This window comes from Spermophilus citellus (genome assembly GCF_964194105.1).
Source record: "Spermophilus citellus genome assembly, chromosome: 4".
NCBI classification, from domain to species: Eukaryota; Metazoa; Chordata; class Mammalia; order Rodentia; family Sciuridae; genus Spermophilus; species Spermophilus citellus.
In genome coordinates, this window is record NC_138185.1 from 130,642,261 (window position 1) to 130,659,159 (window position 16,899).

The 16,899-nt window shown below is 37.9% G+C and overlaps 2 protein-coding genes across 2 annotated transcripts in view; one reads left to right on the forward strand and one right to left on the reverse strand.

Moving 5' to 3' along the window:
* The window catches only part of SHC4 (SHC adaptor protein 4), a 130,957-nt gene that overhangs the window by 60,079 nt on the left and 53,979 nt on the right, over positions 1-16,899 (forward strand). Inside the window, exons 3-4 of the mRNA XM_081293224.1 lie at positions 4,071-4,134; positions 8,633-8,752. Coding sequence (XP_081149350.1) covers positions 4,071-4,134; positions 8,633-8,752 — 184 coding nt within the window. The remainder of the gene's footprint in view (positions 1-4,070; positions 4,135-8,632; positions 8,753-16,899) is intronic.
* EID1 (EP300 interacting inhibitor of differentiation 1) lies at positions 14,841-16,544 on the reverse strand. Its single transcript, XM_081289405.1, has one exon. The coding sequence runs from the start codon at positions 16,474-16,476 to the stop codon at positions 15,901-15,903; it is 576 nt and encodes a 191-aa protein (XP_081145531.1). The 5' UTR covers positions 16,477-16,544; the 3' UTR covers positions 14,841-15,900.

Genomic DNA, 16,899 nt, shown 5'->3' on the forward strand with positions numbered 1-16,899 from the left:
GATAGAAATCTTCAGCCATTTAAACTCCAAAAATTCTGCTCCTCTAAGAGAAGACAAGTGCCAAATGTTTGCTAGCTGCAGAAGATCTCATGGCAAGACAGCTCCGAAAGGCCTACGCAGAAATGCAGACTGCTGGCAGCCAGGAAGGCGGGGAACCCTGGGCCCTGGGAGAAGTCGCCACTGCAGGCTCCCAACTGTGTTTTCTTTTTCCATAGCATTTGTACAGTCAGTGTATTAGGCTGGAGGGTGTGGCTGAGACTCCAGAAAAACTCTGAAAGTACTATTTGTTCTTGAAAATATTACAGTTAATTTCTTGGTCCCACTCTCAGGGAAAGAAAAGATCTTTGTAAAGAAAAGCAACAAAATGCAGGGATATATCTGTTTTCCATGTCTGAGATTTCCAGATCTGTTAACACTGATATCAGCAAAGAAAGTGAGTTTCAGAGGTTATTTTTAAGCAGTGGTTTACAAATGCTTTTGGGGCAGTGCGGTGGGAAGTGGGCCCTTTGAAATCGAATAAAGGTAGCACAAACACAGGGGGTGGAGGGAACCCATGGTTCATTTTAGAGTTTCAAATCCAAAACAAAATAAAAACCTCTCCGTTTTCAAAGTAAGTTCATAAGCACATGTTTTCCCCTTGTTTTCTTTTGAGGAGAGTTGTATATCCAGAGATTTTCACACTGTAAAGCTGCAGGCACCTCAGTTGGGGTGAGTGTGTGAGTGTTCACGTGCCTCTTCCAGAAGGCACTAGCAGCCAGGGGACAGAATGCAAAGGCTGGGAAAGGTTGGGGCTTCAGCAAGAGCCTTTTCAGAGCTGATCCCAGCCCATTTGCCCTTTTCCCTTGGCAGTTTATCTCAGCCACATTGATGTGAATGTTGGCTAAAAGGTAGCCCTCACTCTGTAGGGGACAGGGGACATGAGGAAAAGAGGACAATCAATATCCCCCCACCCCCACCCCAGCCTGGGGCTCCTCCTATCCACCTGGCCATGTTGCTCCTCCCTGGCTGAGTAAGAGTTTTGAAGTCAGACCTGGATTTGTATTCTGTGTCTTCCGCTATCAGCTGCCTTGTTTGGAAGCAGTAAAATTTAAGTTCTTTGAAACCCAGTTTCAATTCCTTTCCCCTCCCTCCCTCCCTCCCTCCCTTCCTTCCTTCCTTCCTTCCTTCCTTCCTTCCTTCCTTCCTTCCTTCCTTCCTTCCTTCCACAGGGTCTTGCTATGTTGCTCAGACTGGCCTCGAACTTATGGGCTCAGTGGATCCTCTTTTTCTCAGCATCCCGACAATATTTAATTTGGCATATTTTATCTCTACATCACAAGCTTTGGGGTTGGTTTTCTATTCTAAAATAAATGTTCTTTTTACTTACACACTCTTTCAATGTAAGTTTTTGCCCTGTCAAACACTTTGATAATTTTTATATTTGTCATGCTTTATCAAATTACTCTTTAGAAAGATTATGCTAATACTATTTAGGCTCCTAGCAATGGATAAATATGTCTGAAGTGGTAATGGACTTCATATTTGTTTTTTTTCCTAATGTAAATGAAGTATCATGTAGTTGTTTTAAATCTAATTTTAAAATGATAATGTATAAGAACAGTTTCCTCTTTTTTAAGATTGAACTTTTCTCTCTCCTTCTGTGTGAATTAGCAAACTATGGTCTGTGGGCCAGATCTCGCCAACTGATTGTTTCTAGAAATAAAGTTGTACTGGAACACAACTATGCTCATTTGTTGGCATATTGTCTAAGGCTGTTTTTTTGCACTACAGTGGCAGAGTTGAGCATTTGGAACAGAACAAAGACTAAAATATTTGCTATAGGGTCCTTAACAGAAAAACATTTGCCACTCTCATCTCATCTCTTATCTCTTATTCACTCCTGCTTTACCACATTTTATTCTCTAGCAATGTCAAAGTATTTGTTCCCCTTGTATACTTCATGCTTCTGCTCTTCTCTTTCTAGGATTTCCAGTCCCCACTCTGCCAGGTAGATTCATCCTTCCTTGAGAGTGCTCATGCTAAAGAGTCCCCTTTAAGTCAGATTTACCATGTTACTTTTGTTAGAAGACAGTGACAGTAGGTGTGTGAGAAATTAAAAACAAACAAACAAATAAACCCAGTACCTGGGAAAGCACTTTGTAAAACTATAAGGCACTATATAAAAGTAATACCTTCTTCTAAAAATAATTCTAATAATACTTATTATATTTGGTAGCATCAGGGTCCACCTTTCTTTGTACTTTATTTTGAACTACTTACAAAGCACCCTGATTGATTCTTATGGAGTAAAGGTCCTGCCCTTTCTTATAATACTGTTTTAATACTATGGATACAGTGGAGTTCCTGGACTAATTATTTTGGCAGTTTTGGAAGTCAATTTGGATCAATTATATGAGTCTCATCAATTATTGAATAATCACTAAGGTGACTCAGAACATTAATCAACCAACCAAACAAGCGAAGCCAACCTTCTGCATGATCCTTCTGTTTGACTCAGAGAACAGAGGTTGGAATACTAGAGGAAACAATATATGAAATCCTGAGAAAATATGCTAAACCAAGGAGCCATACTCTTCTTTGGTTGAAGGTAATTATGCAAAAATCAGACAAGATAATACCTTGGAAAAGAGTTTTATTTATTCAGAGGGAAAAAAGAGATCCTAGGCTAAAACATATAATTCTGAAATGATGTGTGAAATCTTTGGGAGTTCAGCTCGCCCTTCCAAAGTGTGTTCTGGATCACTGATCTGTACTATCACCTATCCTAACCGTAGCTTCTTAGTAATGGGTCTGAATTCCTTTCTTTGATGGCCCCCTCTTTCTGTGGAAATCAAAATTATCTCAGAAAATATTATAAAAAAACTGAAATACAATGTTGTATTATCTTCATATACAATTTGTTACTTTAAACAGTGATCTCTGGGGAGACCCAGGAAGGAACATAGAGAATTCCATTTGCCTTGTGAAAAGTTAAATGTGTGTGTTGAAAGCAAAAGGCTCAGGTTCATATTACACAGAGTGAGGAAGGGTCGGTTATGAATGTTCATCGTCCCAGACACAAAAGCTTTTAGTTATAACTGCATTTCTGGAGAGGAGGGCCCTTCTCCTCCACCACTTCCATTAAGGAGCAACTACTTATTTTAGTGGTGCTTTTCTCTCAGGAAGTGCAATATGTAGTAAGAGCAGAAAAATAAGCAAAGGAGGAAATTTGATATTGATTTTCTTTTTCTTCTGTGAAATTACATGAAAGCTCAATGGTGTGTAGCAGTTACTTAGTCAATAAGCCTCCATTTGAGCCCACCTTGAAGTCCAGTGCTCTCCCTATCCTTTCAAACTTCTTCTAGTGTTGTATTTATTTGTTTTTAATTGTCTTTGGTGCTGAAATAACCATGAACCACAGTGAGGATTTTGCTAAAGGAAAAATTGTGAAGTATTCCCAGAAGACAAAGGTTGGCCCCTCTTTTTTGGTTAAAAAATCAACAACAAAAAAATCAAATCTGGTTGTATACAAAGTATATTCACACCAATTTGTGTCTACATACATGTACTTTGGATAATAATGATCATCATGTTTCACCATCATTTCTAACTCTATGCCCCTTCCCTTCCCCTCCAACCCCTCTGCCCTATCTAGAGTTCGTCTATTCCTCCCATGCTCCCTCTCCTTATCCCACTATGAGTCAGCCTCCTTATATCAAAGAAAGCATTTGGCATTCAGAGATATGGAAAATTGTGCTCTACATTTGTAACAAGAATTGTAATGTATTCTGCTGTCATATATAAATAAAAATAAATAAAATCAAAAAAGTCTAATCTGAAAATCCAAGGAAAAAAATTAATGAGCAAAATGATTAGTAGGACTCCTTGTTGGAAAGCAGTTTTTCAATATTAGGGTATTGCTAGGTCTCCCTGAGTTTGAACTAACTGCAGATGAGACTAAGCGCAGCATTTTCTCCTGTGGGGCCACGGGAAGGTCATTTATGGCAGCCCCACTGTTAATGCTAGCGTTTCTTGAATGCTTACAGTGTGTAGGTGATATGCTAAGTATTTCTATGGTTTCTGTTCTATAGGGAAGCAATAAGTCGCCTGTGTGAAACTGTCCCTGGGACAAATGGAGCTGCTAAAAAGCGAAAGGTAAATATTGATGTGTTTTGTTTTACGTTTCTCTAATTATAGCAAAGAAGGTATCAAAATTTTTGTTAGTTCATTCCACCACGTGACCCAAGATCCAGCCTGGACTTATTCATTGGCACGATATAGAAGCTGCACCCAAAGTTGCTCTCGTCCCTCAGAATTTTCAAGCTCAGTGGACAGTGTCTGAAATGGTGACACCTTGCTTAGCAGAGTGGAGGAAGTGCCTGGGTTTCAGGGCAGACACCCTGGTTCCCTGGCGGGTCTGCACTTGCCTTAGAGTATGATGTCTCTTCTCTCTGACACACTGTGAAGTTAGGGAATTCAAACACATGACAGTTTGGGGCCTTCCAATTTCAATATTTTATACACATATGCATTTAAAAATGTTTTAGAATTTTATACTTCCTGGTAGAGATGAGTTAATAACACATGGGTAGAAGGAGATTACCATGCTGAAAGAAAGCAAAAATTTTGATGTTAGACAGATCTGATTGAAATTCTGCCTGTACCACCCAAGAACTATATGATCTTGGACAAGTCATTTTCCTCTTGGATCCTTGGTTTTCTTATCTGTAAAATGAAAGAAAATAGTACTTTATAAGATCATGGAAACATTAAGTGAAGTGATACCTACAGAGTGTCCACCAGTGTCTGGCGTATATGAGACTTTCTATTTCTATATATTTTCTATTTCTATGTATTTCTATTTCTAGTATAATTGCTATTAAGCTGTTAATCCTGAAATGCATAATTGCCTTGAAAAGTCTTAATTTAACAAAGAGGTGAAGTCTCTTTTTTAGATATGTATATGAATCATAGAATTGTGAACTGTTTAAGAGGAAAGGGATGTTTATTGATCTCATTTTGCCAATTGCTAAATTGAGTCTGAGAGAAGAGATGATGATTGGGACAATTATGGTCAGAGCTACCTCTCAAAGCCGGGTCTCCTGATTCCTAGCTGAGTGATTTATTTCTATATCACCCTGCCTTATTTTTTTGTTATCACTCTTCATCATTTTACATAGGGCTGAACCCAGTATCCCAGAGTGGCTCAAAGGAGCCATACATCATGGTAACCCCTGACAAATTGGCCCTGGAATTCTATAAAGGACTCCCTATTATTGGCTTCTTTGACAGAACCCCTTGCTCCAAAGTAGCCACTAGACTCTTCCTTCTCCTCATCTCTGCTTCAACTGGATGATCTCAGTAAACAAGCTCATTCATTTAAGATTTTCTTGTTTCAGGAGTACCCCCAAATAAAACAAACCCGGTTATTATCTCTCCAGAAAGTATACCTATAAAGAAAAATAAATTCTTGAGTTAATTCCCCTTGATAACTAGCATTCTTAATATATACAAGGGAGTCTTCCTGGAACTTCATTTTTGAAATGCTCTTCATTTCCAAAATTTTTACTGTGATAAAATACATATAACAAAATCTTTTATCTTAACCATTTTTAAGTGTATGGCTCAGTGGTATTGTTTTTCTAGTCTCCAGTTCTTTTCATCTCTGCTCTGATATTTATTACTTTCTTCCTTCTGCTGGCTCGGGGTTTAGTTTGTTCTTTTTTTCTAGTTCTTAAATTGTAAAGTTAGGTTTTTTTTATTTGATATCTTTGTCTTCCTCCCCCTGCTCCTCCAATGTAAGTTTATAGCTTTAATTTTCCTCTTGGCGCTGTTTTTGCTGTGTCCCTAGTTTTGCACGTATACTATGTTTTTATACTTTGTGAATCATCACAGAAAACATAAACAGGTGCTATTTCTTATCCTCATTTTACAGATGAGGAACCTGAGACTCAGAGAGGTTAAGTAACTTGCCCAGTGACCCAGAGTTGCCAGATTAAGCCCAGGCAGACTGGATTCAGGATCCATGTTCTTAACCACTGTGTTCTCTGCCTCTCTGGCCTTGCATATCTCCCCAGGTTAGGGAGTCAAAAACTATTAAGGTCAACTAAATATGCTTAGGATCTGTTTTATTCCTTTAGGTCTGTGGAGTATTTCACCATAGGAAATTTGGAGGGCTGAGGTACTTATCCATTTGTGTGATATGATGAGCTTCTAAGTCTAAAAGTCAATGAATAACAAAAAAGTGTGTGTGTGTGTGTGGGGGGGTGTGTCCTGAGCGACTGTGATATGGAGTCAGTCTGGTGTCAATACCAATAAGTTAATTAGTTTATAGGTCTCCCTATCTTAGAAGTTTTCTCATTTATAAAATATGATATTGGGCTGGGGATGTGGCTCAAGCGGTAGCGCGCTCGCCTGGCATGCGTGCGGCCCGGGTTTGATCCTCAGCACCACATACAAAGATGTTGTGTCCACCGAGAACTAAAAAATAAATATTAAAAAAATTATCTGTCTCTCTCTCTCTCCCTCTATCACTCTCTCTTAAAAAAAATAAAATATGATAAAAATCACCCCTCCCAGCCAGCCTCCACTTTCTTTGTGAAAGTTGGGAAGTATCCTAGTCTCACTTTCTCAGCCTCTCCTTTTTGTTCCCTTCTCTTCCTACTCCCGTAGCTGCCTGTCCCTAGGCCAGGACCTGCACAATTTCCCCCCTCTTATCAAAGCAGAAACACTGTAGCAAAATTGCCAGAATTAATTTAAAACATGGTAGTCACAATCACTATAATCTGTTAGCATTTCCCTGGGTATTGTGCCTTTCCATGAACTTTATTACTGAATTTGATTCTTCCAAGAATCCCATGGCTAGAGGTAGAAGGACAGAAGAAATGTTATGATTCCTGTTTTCTAAGTATAGAAACAAAGGTTCAGGGAGTTTCCTAAGGTCCCTCAGCTAGTTAGTAGCACCCTTAAGTTCCCTTAACTACTTAATAGTTTCCTAAAGTCCCCTGGCTAGGTGAATCCAAGTTGCCCACCACCAGTCCTGTTTGTTTTCTATTCGGCTATATTTGCCTGAAACCTATGTGCTTTCTCTTCCATGGGTTATTGGAAAATTTATAAATAATTTATAGTAATAATGATTATTATTATTATTATTATTAAATTATTTATAAATAATTTCTAGTAATGGAATGAAATAATTTGACTCCTATACTCCTTTTTTTTTTTTTTTTTTTTTGTAATGCTAGGGGTGGAACCCAGGGCTTCATGTGCACTAGGCAAGTGCTATGCCACAGAGCTGTGTCCTCAGCTCTGTCTTCTATCCAATAAATACATTTGAGCATTTCTCTCAAGGTTAAGGTTATGGGAGGGCAAAATTAAGATAATATATATAAATGATTTTTGTAAATAACAAAGTACTTGTCAATTATGAGAGAGTATTATTATTATTTAATTTGAATTTAATAAAAATTTTTTAACATCTAGCATGCAAAAGAAACTCAGAAGAAGCAAGGAAGTGGTTCACTCTCAAATATAATCACTTTGGGTAACAAAAACCCAAATATAATCACTTTGGATAACACAAAATCCCTGGATTTATGGCTTATCTTGCCAAGCACTATACAAAGAGCAAAGAAAGAAAACCAAGAGTTAACTTTATGATGGAAGGATGCTTGTTTTTTTGGGGTATCTTAGTTACACTGTCACCATATTTTAGAATGTACTTGGAATTGAAAATAAACTACATCAAATTTCAATGATGTATATTTAACAGTTTGGTGTGGTTTCATAAGGATTCAAATAAAACTATACAAGAAAAACTATGAAGAAACCAAAGTATGTATTAATTGATTGCTTCAAGGTATTGATCCAGCCCAGTGTGGTAGCACACACCTGTAGTCCCAGTGGCTTGGGAGGTTAAAGCAGGAGGATCACGAGTTCAAAGCCAGTCTCAGCAACTCAACGAGACCCTGTCTCTAAATAAAATATGAAAAAGGGGCTGGAGATGTGGCTCAGTGGTCAAGTGCCCCTGATTTCAATCCTTGGTACTAAAAAAAAAAAAAATATATTGATCCATATGTTGAGGCAATCACTCTTTTCTATCTTCAACTGGCCCACTTTCCAGCAGAGGATTTCAAAACTTAATCCAAAATTCCATCGGAGTATGTAAATCCTTCAAACTATCTTTGGGGATCTTGGAGTTGGAAGAACAATAGCAATAGCAATAATAGTGCTCATGCATGCAGCCAAGCACTATGCTAAATGCTCTCCATTTATTACCTATTTCAATCTACAACAGCTCTTATAAGGTGTAGCTTCTATTTTTTTTCACTTTTTATACAAAAGGATATTGAGGCTTAAAAAGGGTATTTCTCCAAGGTCATACAGCACTTCTGGTCATAAATGGCACTTCTGCTTGAGAAAATTGGCCAACCCATCCCAAAGACATACCCTGTATTGGTACTTCTTTCTCTGCTTTATGACCACAGGGCCTAGTATAAGTTATAATGAAAAGTCATTTCATCTCATTTGATATGTGTAAAGTGAAATAGAGAGGAAAAATATGGGCTTTGACTCATTTTTAACATTTAAAAACATTACCATTTATTCTATAACAAAATCCATAACTTACAATTTTGTTTTGTTATTTTTAAAGCCCCCAGTTAAATTCCTATCAACAGTTCTTGGCAAAAGTAACCTTCAGTTTTCGGGAATGAATATAAAACTGACCATCTCAACGTGCAGCCTCACACTGATGAATCTTGACAACCAACAGGTGAGACAATGAATATCATTTATAGTTTATATGTCATCTATTGTTTTGGAGAACTGGGGGTAGAGGAAAATAAAGTGTCCAACAGAGTATGCCTATCATTTAATGAGGCATAAAGGAAAAAAATCTGCCCAAGATTTATGTATATTTATATATAATAATTAGAATAATTGTATTACTAAGCCATCATTTAGGCATTTAACTGCCTACATACTTGCTCTTTTCTAATCAGCTTTGTATAAAGAACTAAGGTTCAAAGAACACAGTAAATACCATTTATTAACTAATATCCTTCATTTGGTCATTGATTATTCTCCACCAGCTCTCCCTAAAGGGAAAGCATTTCCATTATCAGAATTAATGAAGTATGTATTGGACTGGGGTGCAGATAACAGACCAAGGAGAGGGGTGATGTCAGGGTTAATGTTGTAGCTAACAGAAATTTAAGCAAAAGACATTTTCTTTCAACTCCTGTGGTTGAAAGCTTTCTACAATGTTATTGTGTGAACTTATTTTCTCTCTTGATAATTTATGATACTACAGTATGCCCGAGTTTTCATTATGAACCTCATTTCTCATAGAACAGCTTTGCTGAAGCAAATATAAAAGATATATCGGTATGGCTAATTATGTACCTACACTAGGATATTCTTTTTGACTTGGTTTTAATTTTTAAGCTAAATTACTTGTATCAGGTTGTTTATATGTTTTGGTATTTGATTTTTCTCCGTTATCTAGTATATAGTACACAGTTCAAGGTTCTTAATATTTAAGGTTTTACTCTATGGAGTGCTCAAGGATTTGTGGAAGGCTTAATGTGCACTGGTAATGATAAAACACTAAGTTTAAGATTATGTGGGGGTGAAATGATGGCTTTTCCATTTATTAGCAAGTCATCCTTCCATTGTGAGCTTCAGTTTTCCTCACCAGTGAACTGCAGAGCACAGTACGTATCATAGAGGATATGTGTGTGCGTGTGTGTGTGTGTGTGTGTGTGTGTATTTAAGCAAAATGATGGAAAATTTCTAAGTAATTTCTAATTATAATAATTATCATTATTAAATTATTTATATATAAATCCATATATATACATATATATAAATCCATATATATATATGTGTGTACATATATATATATAAAATTCTGGAGTATATTTCTGGGTATTTAGATAGGACTTTGAAATGTGTATCCTGTTTTTTTTCCAAATGTGTCTAAAATTAATTCATGACTTTGCCTTTACATAATTCTATTCTATTAACAATAATTCTAATTCTATTGTATTCATAACTACCAGTCACAATTATGGTCAGATATTAACTCCCAAGTACGGTGAAGAAGGAGAAAGGAAATTGAGAAATCTTTCTGAGATATCTGGGAGAGAGGTGAAGAGAACAGAAAATGAGGTTACAGGACTATCATAGGGTTTCTGAGAGGATGAATTTAACAATATCTCACAGGGCTAGAGGATTAAATGAGGTAATGGATGTAAACATTTAGTACAGTGCCAGTCACACGGTATCTAGTATTGTTATTTACTCATTCCTTCTCAGAGACTTTTTTCATATATATACTAAGTACTTACTGGGAAAAGCATAATGCACAAAATCATAAAATTGTCAGTAATTTATAAGTACATGTTTTTGAGGGCTGTTTTATTTTCTAAACTAAAAAATGGAATAAAATGCATTGCTGATGCATTAATATAAAATATCTTAGAGGAAAATACTTGATATGAAATAATTCAAAATAGATTCCCATCTAGTTGGTTCTTGACTGATTGTCCAAGAGAGGTGATACCACTGGTATAATGGTAGCATAACATTTTGTCCTGTACCAACCTGGAAGATGCAAAGCATCTGGGTGGAAGATGAAACATTCATTAAGTTATTCATATGCTTTGACCTCAAGAGTTCTGTGGCTATAGAATTTAGTTTTAGTTTTCACCCTTGTACATGATAACCATAGAGGCTCAATGCTTTTAGTCATGATATGAATTTAGAAGCCCTTGAATTACCTCAGAATTTTGTAAGGTAGGAAGAGCAGGAAAAGCTGGAAATATCATGGTGACAGCCTATATGCAGAATTGAATGATTAGTTTTTAGAAATGTCCCTTTGAATAGTGCTTGAAAGGAATTGAATTTATGAAGAATAGAATTATTGTTCATGTGATGGGCATAGTTTATTTTCAGCCTCTACTTTTCCTTTACTATCTTATTCAATTCACAGCAGTTAGAGGTGGCATAACTACATGCCCATCATTTTTTTTCAGTCCAAACAAAGGTAGGAAGAATGGGCATGGGTAACTTCTACTACCAGTAACTATAGCAAGGATGTATCTCTGAGAATAGCTCACATATTTTCTACACTGGTAATAATAGCATTAAGTGGGTTTGTGTTCAGCCTGCTGCTGGAGTGGGGACCAAAGTTAGGATCTCAATGATCTCAAGACTCAGGGGCTGATATTGAGTTATTCTGCAGTGCTGGGAGATGACTAGTGGAAGAAGGTAGAGATGTACCAACATAAATGCTTCAATTCAAGAAACTTTATGTATCTCATGGGAAGGGCAACTAAAATGTTCAAGGAATGAAGGCAGTAAAGAAGAGAGACCTTATAAATGTAGCATGAGAAAAGGATTTATTAATTAAATCTTTAAAGAAAGCTCTCCCTGGAAGTTCTAAGATAAATAAATAAAAAGAAATGCTAATGCCTCCCCACTCTTCTCAGCCTCTAAAGATACACTATGGAATGAAAACATAAAGAGGTTCAAGTTTATGGATATATGGATAGATGATAACACCTATTGTTTAGGTGGCTCCATTTATCTTCAGTCACTGAGATCATTAAGAATATAAACATTTACTCCTAGAAGATGTTTCATAGTGCTTCAGAAGCAGAAAATAAAATTGTATTAAACGTGTAATGTTTAAACAACTACTATATTTGGCGGTGAGAAAATACATTTTGGAAAGGCAAGTTATATGAGTTTTATATATTCCTTGTTTTAAAATTTAAGCAACAGGCTTTATTTTTTGTTTTTGGTACCAGGGGATTGCACCTTTGTACTCAACCACTGAGCCACATCCCCAGCCCTTTTTTGAAAAAATTTAGAGACAGGGTCTTCCTGAGTTGGTAAGTGCCTCACTATGTTGCTGAGGCTGGCTTTGAACTCTCAATCCTCCTGCCTCAGCCTCTTGAGCCGTTGGGATTACAGGCATGAGCCAACCACATCTGACAAGCAACAGTCTTTCTTGACATACTTTAATACAGTAGTTCTGCCTTATCTGTGGGGGATAGTTCCAAGCTCCCAGTGCATGCCTGAAACCCCAGTGCAAACCAAAGCCTATATATACTGTTTTGTTCTTAAGGTAGATCATAGCAACCTCAGCATAGGATTTTTTCTTTATTTATTAAGTCAAAGACTTTCAACTTTTCACTTAAAGGAAGCACTATATGAATTCTCTTTGGCATATCCAAATTGCCTATCTTACTACTATTTTGTTTGTGGCATTAAGTAAAAGAAGGATTATTTGCACCAAGATACCATGATAGTGGATTCACTGATAATGAAAGGGCTAAGTTACTGTGGGGCAGGTAATGTATACAATGTGGATATGCTGGGTAAAGGATGACTGAGGTCCTGTATGGGATCAAGCAGGACAGCATGAAATCTCATCATGCTAATCAGAATGGTGTGCAGTAAAATTTTGAATCACTTATTTCTAGAATTTTCCAGAAATTTTCAGACTGCAGTTGACCACAAGTAACGTAACTGAGGAAAGTGAAACTATAAATAAAAGTGAAACTATAAATACTATAATATTTTAGGACCTTAAACAAAAATGTGAGTCTCAGTAGTTCCCATTCCCACCAATTCTTGATTCATTTCTAAAACTGTCACTAACTCTAATAGCTATTAAATTGAGAAGAGTAATAAACAGATTTTTTTAAAAAGGTCATTGAGAAATAGATATATCATTTAGTCTCTACAAGAAGAAACAACTTCAAATACCTAGAGGGCAGCCAGGCAATGCAAACTGTCCGGGCACAAGAAAAAAATAGGGGTGCAAGAATAATGATAAATGGTGAGTGCTACTTGCCACTATAATGGGGAGATGACACTGGAGAACCTGGCAAACAGAACACCTTTCCTAAAGGTGAATCAGATGTGTTTTGCAACAGAGGACTATTTAAGGGCTGGCATATATCCCACTTTGGGGAAAATAAAAATTGAAAACCTGTGTTTTTAGCTGCTACCTCTGAATTGAGATATTGGTATTTCATTAAATTATTAGCATGAGCCAAACAAAATAGACCTGGGTGAGCCAATGTGGGACATCTGATGTAAGGAAACATAATACATATGGGGACACACATACACACAATCTGGAAAATAGACAACCCCAATCACACTCTGTATGTTTAAACTCCTTTAAATTCTCTAATCTCACCCCAAATCCCCTCCCCCTTGCAAAATCAGAATACCCCAGAACTCCCTTCTTGTTTCCACTAAATGAAGATATATATGTGTATTATATATATATATACATATATATATATACACATATATAATATATATCTTTTGTATGTGTATTTTATACATACATATAGATGCATTTAATCCTCACAATTTGTAAGGCACATCCAATTACTATTTTCAGTTTAGGACCCAACCAGAGAGATTGAATTTACTGTTACTGAAGTAATTTAGTGGAGCCCAAATTTGAATCAGGCAGTCTGGTTCCATTTTGCGAACTTTACACACACACACACACACACAAATTAGAACTTTTTATTTTCAGTAAATATGAACAACTATTTCAGTGGTCTCAGCTTGTGTGTTACTGAGGATTGAAGCCAGGGGCACCTTACCAGAGCAACATCCCCAGTTGTATTTTTCATTTTGGGACAGTTTACTAGTTGCTGAGGCTAGTTTCTAATTTGGAATCCTTCGTCCTCAGTTTCCTGAAGTCACTGAGATTACAGGCCTGTGCTACTGTTCTTGGTTCTTTTTAAGAGCAACAAACCGTCAGTTTCAGAGCCCAGGTCTTTCTCCCCAAGATAAACCGGGTTCGATTCTCAGCACCACGTATAAATAAAGGTCTATCAACAACTAAAAAATTAAAAAAAAAAAAAAAAAAGATGAACCTACAAATGCAAAAGGAAGCCTGTTGCCCTGGCACATGTCCATAATCCCAGCAGCTCTGGGGGCTGAGACAGGAAGATTATGAGTTCAAAGCCAGGCTCAGCAGGTGCGAGGTGCCAAGCAACTCAGTGAGATCCTATCTAAAAATACAAAATAGGGCTGGGGATGTGGCTCAGTGGTTGAATGCCCCAGTTCAATCCCCAGTAACCCCCCTCCCCCCCAAAAAGCAACAGGGAGTAGTTCCCTGCACCCCATCCCTTGCTCTGTACTCAGTCCCAGAAACAATTTCAACTTGTTTGTAGATTCTTTTTTGAGCCTCTTATCGTGTTTATTGTACACTGGCATCCCTCCACCCTAAGTCCCAGACTCATCTGACTGTAGCTACAAGTTAGATGAGAAATTAATGGAAGACCCAAGGTATTGGGGAGGCAGTAGGATTAAGGACCAACATTTACTTCTTTTCTGTCTTTCCTCCATCTTTCCCTTCCCTTTCAACCAAGCCAATGTTTGATCTCATTATCCTTGTCAGTCCTCTATTTTATTGGACTCCCCCACACCAAAAGACAGGATGGCTATAAAGTAAGGATATGAGTGGTCCTATTACACTGAATCTGTATTTAACTGCCATCTCTGGAACCCTTTTATTGTTCATGGTAAGACCTGCTGGTATACTCATATTGCTTGGCATAGCCTTCTGACAACTTACTTGCATGGAACTTCTGGCTTTTGATAACCATGCAACATACTCATTGATAGGACAGGTTTCCTTAGGTAGGCAAAATTTTATAGGTAGTAATTGTTTTATTTCCAGAAATTAATTTGTAAATTTGCAGATAGATAATTTCCTCTTAAAATACTGGCTGTTTAAACCACAAAGTGGGTGTAGTGATACATACAATAAAAAGTAGTGTACAAAGTACATATGCAATACTAATAGCCAAACAAAATACACAGAACAAGAAATTTTATTATCTCCAATGCTGGTGCATAAGGAATAACAAGTTTAATTAGAGGAGGAGACAGAGGGAAACTTCAGATACTGAGGTGAATTTCTGAGCAGGTTTAAAACCTTCAAAGGTTGACAGCATAATTAATGTGCATACAGTCTTCTTAAAGTAGAGGGCTTTCCTTTCACTTGACAATTTTCACCAACAGTTGTTACAATACCAAGTTCAACTAAAGTCTTTCACCTGTTAAGTTAAACGAAAATCAGCAAGCAAAACAAAACTTCCCTAGTATATAAGGGTATTAGAAATAATGTCTTTTTGGTACTTTCACATACATTTTAATGTCAAAATTTGAAACTTTGTAAAAAGACATTTTTACTTTAAAAGTCATGTCAATAGATTTTCCTGAATTAATAGATCACGGTTTTATAAATGATCAAAATACACGTACAAAATTTCAGATGCTTTTGGAAACACATTTTAAGATATAGCATATGTGATACATATATTTTAATTCACTTATCCTTTCGTAAATGAATACTCAATTCATCTTACACTCCACATTTAGCCTTTGATAACCATGACTTGGCTAGATCACGAAGTAGAATTTTGAGTTTCTCAACAGGTTTTTCAGTCCAAATAACTTGTATTTTTTTTTTGTTTTTCCCCTCTTAGAATTCGTATCAGTGGGCTCCTGTATTGGCAGTTTGTCTTGGTCATGATTCACTCTTGTAAAACCTTCTTTACAGACTAGATATCTTCCCCAGTGGAAGGAAAATAATCTTGATCAATAACAAAGTCAAAGCCATAGGTGTTTCAGGACATTCTTGGAAAACAGATTTCAACAGTCTTAAGACTCCTTTTCTTTCATGATGCTTTGTCTTTTCACAACTGTGCAATCACTGTCCTATTGTCCTGTATTCTGAAAAACAAAAACCAATTTTTTTTTTTTTTCCCGAATCAAGTTTTTCATTGCCACAGAACGATTTGGAATGAACCCAAAGAACAGCGGAAAGTTGGGTCTCTCCTCAAGTAGTTTCCTCCTCTTATCTGCATTAAACTACTCTCTATCAATAATCTCATCACAACCGAGTTCTTCGGTTAGACGATTGACCACCATAAGTGAAAAAAGCTCTTCGATAAAAGCTAACTGATCAAACGGGGTCTTCTCATAATGCATCTGAAACCCGCCATCCAGGGCTGCCTCCCTTGCTCGGGATGTTCTCAGAAACATCTTGTTGGCTTCTTCAAGGGCGGCTGACACTCTGTAGCCCGCACCACTCAGCTGCTCCTCTTCGGGATAGTCGTAGTCGTCCTCCCAGTCATCAAATTCCTCGCCCTCATCCTCGCTCTCGAAGTCTGGGCCCGCGATCTGGCCCGGCTGTTCCCCAGGGTTGGGCCGGTTAGCCAGGCCGCGTTTTCCCTTTGGCGCCGCCATTGGCTGGGCCTCCTCCGCCTCCATTGGGCCTTCCTCCTCGAGCTGTGGCAGGGCCCCGTTGCGGGAGGGGCTCAGGGATGGCTCCCGGTTCCCGCTGCCTACCTCCATCTGCGGAAGGTCACCCTCGCCAGGCATCACATCCATCTGTAGGTCATTGCACTCTTCATACAGCTCGGACAGCTCTGCCATTTCCGACATTGTTGAAACCGCTCAGTCTCCTGCAAAGTGCTTTCGGCGAAAGAAGAGATGCGCGGACAAGCGGTTGTGCGCGTGCGCAAACGCTGCGCGCTTGCGTAATCTCTTGCGCACGCGCGTTGCCCCGACGCCGAAGCAGGATCGGCGCGCGAGTGTGGTGGGGGACGCTCGCGTTCCTCGGGGAATGTCAGCTGGGTGGGTTTTGATTTGACCGTTTCAACTCTGCCTTGAGACTGTATCCAAGAGCATCACGTAGTACTTCAGCTTATGATGATGTGAACTGTAAAATACGTGGCCTCCGTAGCAGCACTTCAGACTCCCATCCCACTCCCTCCCTCTTCCTCTCCCTGGCAGTGGCATCAAGCCTTTAGTTTACCTTTAATCCTTGCTCAAATAACTTGTGAATCCACGTCTCCAGGCCAGACA

What these genes read in the sequence shown, in the direction of transcription:
- EID1 (XM_081289405.1), bottom strand. Translation starts at nt 16,476, where the DNA reads ATGTCGGAAATGGCAGAGCTGTCCGAGCTGTATGAAGAGTGCAATGAC.